We start from the raw sequence: 9,361 nt of genomic DNA, 5'->3' as shown, positions 1-9,361 counted from the left end.
TTGGAAACAGGAACAAACACAGAAAAAATGCAGTAAGTTTTGCAGTTTATTTCTTATTTGTTTAGAAAAAGTCTCGGGATGTGTATCTGCTTTTTAAACATTCCTCCCATCCTCTGTATCCCAGCTTCATTTTATTCTAGAAATCACAGGCTCTCACCAATTTCCAAACAGCCCCTGGCAAGAATTGAGGAAACTGAAGCAGAACAGCACAATAAACCCTCACTGGAGGTGTCACCCCTCTCCATATTCAGGTGAAAGGGGAGTGGGCACCGAACAGACCTTGCGCTGAGGCAGGCAAAACTCTTGCACAACCTGTTGGGTTTTGGTAGGCAGCTCTTGGGGCTGTCAGTCTAGGAGATGAAACCAGCCAAGATCAAATCAGAGAATCATTTAGGTTGGGAAAGACCCATAAGATCATTGAGTCCAACCATTAACCCAGCACTGCCAAGCCCACCACTAAACCATGTCCCCAAGTGCCACATCTACATGTCTTTCAAATGCCTCCAGGGATGGTGACTCAACTGCTTCCCTGGGCAGCCTGTTCCAGAGCTTGACATCCCTTTTGGTGAAGAATTTTTTCCTGATACCCAATGACATAAATGAACAAAGTGAGGGAGGTAGAGGGACAGCAAAAGGCAAAGTACAAGGACAACATGCCTTATCGCCACAATTTAGAGCAAAAAAACAAGCAAGGCAGATTTATTTGTTGTACAACTGTGCCATTGAGGGAGTTACTCTGGGGAGGTGCTTTGTCCTGTATGCACAGAAGGACCCAAAATGCCACCGATCACTGCACCCAGCTGCATTGGGAGGGTGAACCTATGGTTCCGATGGGCTTAGAGCAGACAGAGAAAACTATGGGGAAACCAATTTAAAATCTCTTCCTGTCACCACGACCATGCTGGAGTGAGGAGAGTACGTTTACCCTTTCTGACACCAGCAGCAGAAGAGCACCAGCCAAGGAGCTCTGAACATAGCCCCAACTTGTGTTTGAAGGCAGCCATCCTTGCAAGAGCACACAAGGGGTGACGTTTAAGAAATTTGTGCCTTATTCAAACAAGCAGAAAACTGACTCAAGGCTGTCTTACATGGAGCTCTTGTGCTGCAAGTATCACAAACAAGAAAAAAAAAAAAAGACACTTTATTTGCTTTGGCTTACGCAATGGTTTTGCACACACAGCAGCCCTATCTTGAGATTCTGCAGGGAGATGTGTATCAAGAACGGCTCTGCTACCGAGTCCAGTTTGAAGTCTGTCAAAATTAGCACTTTCTAAATTAGGCTTCTGACTTTGATTATTTCTCTGCTCTGCTTCTATTTGAACAGAAGCTGTGTGAGGCATTTATTGTGCTGGTAGGAAATTTGCTTTCTACAAGAAAGGGAAAAGTTGGAGGTCAGGAATTCAAAAGTTAGGCAAAGTACCAAGATGCTGACAGGAGAGAGTGCAGTGAGGCCAGGCAGCTTTGGTAAGGTAGCGGAGATGGACCTCTTTCATTCAGCTGTGTGCAGAAGCCCAGCTGGTGGCTGCGGTAAGCTGCAGGTTATAGAGGAAGGGAAGTGGTGGGCGGAATCACGTCAACAGGCCGTTTTCTTTAGGCTTAGCACTGCAGGCAAGCTGCTACGGCAGGGCAGCGGGGTAGTGCCAGCAGAGGTTGCTGCTCGGGCACCAACCATGCAAGCACTCTCAGGGTGAGAAGAAAGCTGCTGTCACCGACTTTGCCAACTGGAGGGCAATAGGCTCTCCTCAACAAACTTGCCAATAAAAAAATCAGGTAAGATGACAAATACCCTTGCCTGCGTCAGCACTGAAACTGAAAGACTTTTGGGGCAAATCTGCTTTTTCACCGCTGACATTGAGGATTTCCTGCAGTTTGGAAGAACGGAAAGTAGAAGGGACTGGCCTGCTTGGCTGCTTTAGCTCAGCCTGCAGGGACATGTGTCGCAAGCCGTGGTTCACAGTGCCCTTTTGAACTAAAGGGCAAGTTTACTCAGGAAACAAACACAGAAGAGGCAGTTGGCTCACTCCCCCAAACCAGTAGGTCCAGTTGAAAGGCTTTGTGAGACTGGTTTGAGCAGCTGCTTTCACCTTTTCTGAGCACTGTACTAACTTGGCTTGCACTAAGATGACTGACATCTCACACCGAGCGTACTATGCAGCCACCTCTGTGGATGCCGTAACCAGCCAGCAGAGACAGACTTCCAGATACAACCAGAACTTAACAAGGAAGGAAAAACCCAGTTCTGCAAACCGGAACCCTCCTCATGGCTCATACCTGGAAATGGAAGGTCACAGAGACAGGAGGACAGGAAGGGTACAAAGGGACACAGGAGGGAGGTGTGAAGGGTATAGCACAGGTGTGGAGGATGACTCTGCAGCTGCTTCCTTCCAAATCCTGATTACAAATCCAAACAAAGCTACCACATGCGGCAAATGTAACCATTAACTTCACTGGATAATCTGACGTGACAGGAGAGTAGTGGAACATTAACTATTTGGAGCATTACTCAGTCACATATACCGTGCACTCTGCTCCGGCTGGCCACTAACGCTGCACTCACCAGTGGAGAGAGCCCGGCTTAACTGGATTCCCTGGAGCTGGCAAAGCCACTCTGGGGAAAGGACGGAGCACCGATATGGTTTGCAGCGGGGGACCCTGTAGCCGGCAGCAGCTTTTCTCAACTGTGCAGCCTGTTCTTTGTGAAGCAAGGCACGGGTCTATGGTTGAGGATCTTTATTCAGAGTCTTTCCCAGAAGGTGGAGGGCTCACCTGTGTACCTGCGCAGCCCCTCTGCCCCTAGGTGCTGTGTCCCTTTGCTACCACAAGTGAGGCAGCAGCCTCCAGTGGCCAGGTGCTCTAGGAACCCTGGCAGGGTCCCCACCAAGGGCTGGGTCCTGACCTGCCTTTTCACTAAAGAGCAAAAATTTTCCTACAGAGCGTGTTGCCAAGTGAAGCCCATTTGCTACAGTGATTTTTCCTTGTTTCCGACAGATCTGTTCTGCCATACCCTCAGGAAACCTTTGCTCTTTCTATAGTGCTGCGACCTGTAAAACTCAAAAAGGGATGGAAAGGGCGGTTCTGACTGGCCCCAGTTCCCACATGGACGGAATCGTCTCTGTCCTCAAGCAGATCCAGTGGTGTTGGAGCACAAAAGAAAGCCTATACGTCTACAGCTTATATGCCTGTAGTGGATAAGAGGGGAAAGCAGCTCACTGCAGTCTAAGATGTAGTTTTCTTCCCTTCTAAGTTGCAGAAAGGCTGTGACTGAAGTGCATTTTGTGGAATGCTGTTTCTGTATGATTTTTAGAAGAAATGCTGAAATACTACAATAAGCCTGCACAAAATAATTGATTTTTACCTAGAGCATAACCCCCTAATTCTGGCTGGCCTGCTTTAGGAGCTGGTGCTTGAAATGCTCCAGCAGTTCAGGTGCAATCTTATCAGCGGTCAAGTTCTTGGCGTTCAAGATCCCTTCATGGGCTTCCTGGAAGAGCTGCTTCCCCACTGCTTCTTCCACCCGCCTGTACCACGCTGCTAACTTCGGCCTCTCCTCAAAGAGGTCGTAGCCAGCACCTACAGGCTGCAGAGAGAGAGCAAGAGAACCCAGGCGTGAGTCAAACAACACATTTACCAGGGATGGGACAAGAACGAAGCATAGATATGCTTTTGGCTCAAGGCAGCAGCCAGTCGTCACGTTAGGTGGAGTTCAGCTCTTGTTCTTGGCTCATAGGAAGCAAGTGGTGTCATCCACAGCAGCTGCTGTCCCCCGGGACGTGCAGCGAAAGAGCCCTGCCACAGCTGACCAAGAACTGCCTAATGAGGAACACAGAGCTCCATGCACATCAACACGTCTCTCCCAAATATCTGTACTTGCCCTGCCCGGTTTGTAATTTCTCTTCTTTTTCTGAGGAATTTTGTCCATACTTTACAGAGAGAACTGGTTTCATTAAAGTAGGTGTTCCCTGGCAAACTTAATTATGGTTCAAAAAGGAACAAGATCTAACTCCACTAAAGAGTTAACTGCAAAGAGAGACATCTGCCCTTGAGGAGGTGGTGCTGGTGCTGCAGCCATAGCTTGGCCTGGCCTGCCCACCACCCAGCTTCCATATCCAGTGGCATCGTTGGGGTTGATGCTCACCTGCATGAGCTCCACCAGTGCTACAAGGTCTGCCAGGGAGATCTCACTGCCTGCGATGAAGGGCTTGTCCTGCAAGAACTTCTCCTCAAACTGCTTCAGGACAACATTCAGCTCTTCAGTAACTGCTTCCAGTTTCTCTGGAGAAAGCGGCTGGCCTGTGAGCATAGGCAGTAGCACCTGGCAGGGAGGAGAAACACATTGCTTTTTACATGTTTTCCTCTAAACTTAGTCCACACCCTCTTGCTGCCACCTTCTGAGGACACCTCACCAGCCATGCTCGAGGAGAACTGGTACTGCTAACCTCCTTTGATGGAGTACCATTAATGTCAGCCATTGCTTCCTGCCTGTCCTTGCCTCCTCCCTAGAAAGTCTGAAATTTCAACCACGAGAGTCTCTTCTCAAAGGAACGCTGCATCATCTGCAAGCAACTGCACTTTGTTTTCCAGGGAGAGGCTCGTTCTTTCCGTGAAGCTGGGCAGCAGGCAGCAGCCGTGTCTGGTGACAGCTGCTCACGCAGGGCGGGATGGCTCTGGACCTCACAGAGCTGTGGCTGCAGCGTGAAGGATTCGGCCACTTCAGTTAGGCTCAGCTGAGTCAATTCCAGACCTAGTTTTGCTCCTGTCTGTCACCTGGCTTGTACATTTGCTCAGAAAGGCCCTGCACATGGGAGGGCTGTTGCACTCACATCTCTTTGCACTTGGTTTTTGGTATATAATGGTCTTACCTTTGTTAAGAACAGCTTGCTCCCCTTCCCACGAATGTTGACGTGCTGCCACGACAGGTACTCATCAACCCTAGCCCTTTTCTGCAGGTCAGAAGGGTACCAGTGATCAGGAGTCTTGAATTTCCGCACCAGGTACAGGAGGATTGCAATGCTGCCCAGAGAGCAAGACAGGCCAGTGAGCTGATAATCTGAGATTAAAGCACTGTGTCCTTTCTTCTTCCCCCAGCTTTTGCACTGCTGGACCAGCAACAATACAGCCCTGGTCTGAGCCAGGCAGAAGCACAGGACACAACTGCCAGCAAGGCACAGAGTGAGATATGAGATAGTTTGTGCTGGCTTGACCAGCTGCTCATGGACAGCAATTATATGATACATCAGCCCAGTGAGACAGACGTGGCCTGCTGGTACAGCTACTCCATCAATGTTTTTGAGCAAATATGAGCCACAGAATGAGTTTATACCAAATCTGAGCCTTGCATTGCCTGACCAGCCAGCAGCGGGTGCCTTATGCCGGGTTTACTGCACTGACCTCCAGCTGAAGGCAGGGAGCAGGAGGACACAGGGACAGGTATTTAAGCTCAGAAACACTGCCTTCATGCAAGCTAGCTCCGAGCAGCATTTTTCCACTATCAATGCTCTTCAAGCCACTTACATGAGAAAGCTTCTCTTGAAACACAGGTTTATTTCATGTTCAAGTGGAACAGATAGGAAGGAGGCAAACAACTGCCTGGACCGGAGTCACTGTCGGTCTCTACTGGGAGTCCCAGTAGAGGCTGACAGTGCACTGGCAGAATCCAAGCATTAGGATAGACAATATTGCAAGTAGGGGTCTGAGCTTATTCGAGCCTCACCTCTCTGCTAAGGTGAAAGAACCATCCCTTAGAGCAGGCACCTTCATCAGGGCATTCACCTTCCGGAACTCCTCTGTCCTGTGCTGCCCTGGGGAGGGAAACGAGAAATTTTACCTGGCAAAGGATACTCGGGACCTGTCTGCAAACATCCAAGGGGTCTCTGGGGACCATCTGGCCTTGAGTTCCTGGCTTTGGTTGTGAAAATGTATTCTTGTTTAAGTTTTAAGCAGTCAAAAAGTGCCACAGGGTGAATAGGGAGTTTGCCCTATGATGTCAGCTTACTTGCTAATTGCCAGCATACCAGAACCAGGGCTCCACAGAGGTCAGAATGGTTAAGAGTCCTTTCATACCAACAGTGCTTGTCAACTCAGGGCTCTATCAGTGCGAAGTTTGTGCCTGGAGGTACCAGTCCTGCACAAACCCAGAGTGAACACCAAGCACCCTGGAGGAAAGGGATCTCAGTATCAGAGATGTGAACCACAGAGTGAGAAAGCAGATGTTTTTTTTCTTTTTTTCTGGAAGGTAAGCCATGGGTACTTCATTACAGATCTATCAATCAGCTTCCTCTCTGCGTTTTGCGTATCCTTTACCAGAGCATATATGGATTTGAGTTTGCTTTTAAGCTATCTTATAGGTCCCCCCTGAAAGGCAGGCAGTGAATCTGACAGGAGAAGGTGCTTTGTTCACCTGAGGTCTCAACGTGCTCCATTACATTTGAACCGAGTCCCAGAAACCTTGTTTTGTGTGACTCATTTGTGCCAGGCTTTCCCAGCCGCTGGCTGCAGTCACACCTATGTACCTCTGTATTCAGGCTTCTCCATGTCCTGCTATGTGAGTCACCTGGGAATCTCTGTGCCAGAGGAGGTGCTCTGGGAGGGGTTTTAGTTCTCCCAGTACTTGGCAAACCTGGTTTGTGACTATTCCCCTGTCAGCTGGCTCACGGCCTGTCTATCCCACTTCCTTTCAAAAAGATTGGGATTTCCTGCACGCAGTGTGCAGATTCCAGGTCCTCAGGTGTACCCGGAGCGTTGTGTAATTTCTATCCACTCTCACTCTTTCTCCCATTTCCTTGAGACCTACCCTGCTGGGGGGCCAAGAGCTTTCCTGGGGGGACACGTTTAACCCACAGGTTCAAACCTGAGTACACGTTCCCTTACCTGGTCCTCATGTACTGTGTGGTGATGGGTACCAGTGCAGCGAGGCCACCCAGACCACATCCTCGAGCGAGCGCTCATTCAGGGCTGGTACGCCCATACCCGTGTGCTGAGCAGCTGGATGCCAGGTCAACTCAGCTGCAGATACCAGGAGTGCTTCCCCATGGCACGGGATGTGTGCACGCTGCAGGAATGAGATGCACCTCTAGCTGCAGGAATGAGATGCACCTCTAGCATTCCTGTAAGCCAAATGACCCATCTTAAATCCTAGACCAAGATCAAGCACTGATCCCTCAGGGCACGGAGCACTGGGAAACTGATTTAATTCACTTTCCTTCCTCTCAGTTTCCCAATACATGCATTTCAGTTGTTCCATTCTCCTTGATGCTCTCATTGCTTGCCTGCCAGTCTCCTCTCCTTTGCACCAGTGTCTCCTCACAGCAATTTATTTAAGGGAAAAGAAAGGGAAGGATGTTAGATGAGCCTGCCCCCAGCTACAAACAATAGCAAAATTGTTTCTTACGAGCTAGGCTGGGGGAAAGCCATAGTAAGGTGCAATCAAGGCACAGGGTGTGCAGGGGAACACCCAGAGACTAAACCACAACACGCCTGAGGTTTCTTTGAGTCACAAGCTGGAGCCTCTTTTGTTCCTTTATCAATTTTAACCCCAGAAGCCTTCTCATCTTTCATTGCTTTTAAGCATTACTTACAACAGCATTTTTATGCCCAAGACATTACCTTAATTTCAAATCCAGCAGAGCTCTGGGGAGGTTGAAGGTTAGATTTTACCAGCTTCAGTTACAAAGAAAGAAGATACAGATCTTTGGGCATCCTTTAGTGGAAATACACTCTACCTCTTGGGCAGGCTCCTACCGAGTAACAGTTGGTTTTAATAGAAACTAACCCACCTTTTCTTCTTCATTTTGCAGAGTTCAGCTCCCCGGTGGCTGTTATGTCTCACTCCACTGCCTTTGCTGTCTTTGCAAGTGTGTCCCCAACCCTCCCAACACCCCCCAGCCACAACCAGCTTGGCCTGGTGGAACCCCCCGTGGTGTGGTGGCTGTCCTGCCCTACCGGCACACGGGTGGACAGCAGTGCTCTCTGCATGAGGACCCTTCCCCAGGGGCTGTTGCTGCTATGAGGAGGAGGAAAGCTACCGCAGCCGCCGCCACTGCTTATCAGCGCGCAAAGTTTTCTAAGGAAGTTGAATTACAGAGCACAAAGCACACAGCTCGGCTGCCCTCGCCCAGATGTGAACGTCCCATCTGTGTCGCTTGTTGTTTGCCACCCGCATGGGGAATGGCCTCAGACCCCGCACACCCTTGGGTGCTGCTCTTAGCAGCGCGAGCCTTGCCTCCAAGAGCCATTTGCTGCCGGGGTGGGGCCAGTCTCAAAGACCCCGCACACCTTCGCGGAGTCGCGTTTGTCCCACAGGAGCGCAGGCACGAGGCCGTCACTTCACAACCCGGGTTTTTAGAAACTACATCTTGGTTTTGCCTTGAGGCGGGAGCCCCCGCAGCCGGCGGGCCGCCCCCCCCAGCACCCCGCACTGACTGGCCGACTGAGCAACGCGCTCCCACCCGGGGCCAGGGGACACGGCCGGCCCAGCGGGGCGAGCAGCTGGGCATCCCGCTAGCCCGGGGGGCCACGGCAGGGCGGCCCAAGACCACCTCCCCCCCCACCAGCCCGTATCCCCCCCCGGCCCCGCTCACCCTTCATCAGCTCCACCTGCTTGAACTCGAAGGGGATGTTGTTTCTGCGGGCGAAGATGTAGAGCGCCCGGCAGGGCTGCGAGAGCAAGTCCAGGTACAGCTCCAGCCTCATCCCCATCCCGCCGCCCGGCCCGGCCCGGCTGCCCGGCTCTACCCGGCGAGGCGGAGCCGCCCGGGCCCTCCCGCGGGGGCGGAGCGCGCAGCCCCCGCCCGCCCCCCGCCCCACCGGCTGCGGCCAGGCGTGCGCGGGTGGCCCTGCTCCTGGGGGGGGGGGGGCGCACAGCGCTGCCCGGGGTGACGGCACCCCTCCGGGCGCTGTTCCAACCAGGTGCTGCCACCCCTAATTTGAACACGGGCTTGTCTTAATAACTGCCCTTAATTACCTAATGGTAAGGAAAGCCAAAGCCAGGAGTTCCTGGCTTTGCTCATGGCAGCTCACAGCTCCTGCATAAAAGAACTTTCCACTCACCAACACCCCGCACTATGCAAAAACTGCCTGGGAGCGAGCGACAGCCACAGGGTAGGAAGACACACTTCATTGCTATAAACCCACCCAACATTGCTCCTGCATTTACAAGATGTGACCACCGGTCCTGACAGCGGCCCATCCAAGATTCCCCGCCCTTCTTTTTAATGAACAATGTATTGCTAATGCTAGTCTGCATTTCTTTTAGGAAAAAGCAAGCCAGAGCAAGGGCTGTCCCTGCTGAAGGTCTTGGAAGGTAGTTGCAGGCTGCAGCTACATGGCAGCTCCAAACCTTCTGCCCGAGGCAGCTAAAAATATC

General features: G+C 51.3%; 1 protein-coding gene across 1 annotated transcript; it reads right to left on the bottom strand.

Annotated features, from left to right (window-relative positions):
* Nucleotides 1–28: 28 nt before the first annotated feature.
* GSTT2B (glutathione S-transferase theta 2B) lies at nt 29–8,740 on the bottom strand. Its single transcript, XM_080391394.1, has 5 exons — nt 8,577–8,740; nt 5,711–5,798; nt 4,860–5,010; nt 4,136–4,312; nt 29–3,577 (listed from the first exon to the last, which is right to left on the bottom strand). Exons 1-5 carry the CDS (start codon nt 8,692–8,694, stop codon nt 3,371–3,373), a joined length of 741 nt encoding a protein of 246 aa, XP_080247520.1. The 5' UTR covers nt 8,695–8,740; the 3' UTR covers nt 29–3,370.
* Between the last annotated feature and the right edge of the window lie 621 nt (nt 8,741–9,361).

The sequence above is a fragment of the Falco punctatus genome (assembly GCF_963210335.1).
Source record: "Falco punctatus genome assembly, chromosome: 1".
Taxonomy (NCBI): Eukaryota; Metazoa; Chordata; class Aves; order Falconiformes; family Falconidae; genus Falco; species Falco punctatus.
The sequence above is the reverse complement of the archived record's forward strand: the minus strand, read 5'-3'. Positions and strand labels throughout refer to the sequence as shown.

Bases quoted from the DNA above. Each gene is read 5' to 3' on its own strand.
- GSTT2B (XM_080391394.1), bottom strand. From the start codon at position 8,694: ATGGGGATGAGGCTGGAGCTGTACCTGGACTTGCTCTCGCAGCCCTGC. The intron at 5,011-5,710 runs GTGAGGCTCGAA...CTCTCTGGGCAG, and splicing joins TCTTTCACCTTAGCAGAGAG to CATTGCAATCCTCCTGTACC. The intron at 4,313-4,859 runs GTAAGACCATTA...CCTCCCTGCCAG, and splicing joins GCAAGCTGTTCTTAACAAAG to GTGCTACTGCCTATGCTCAC.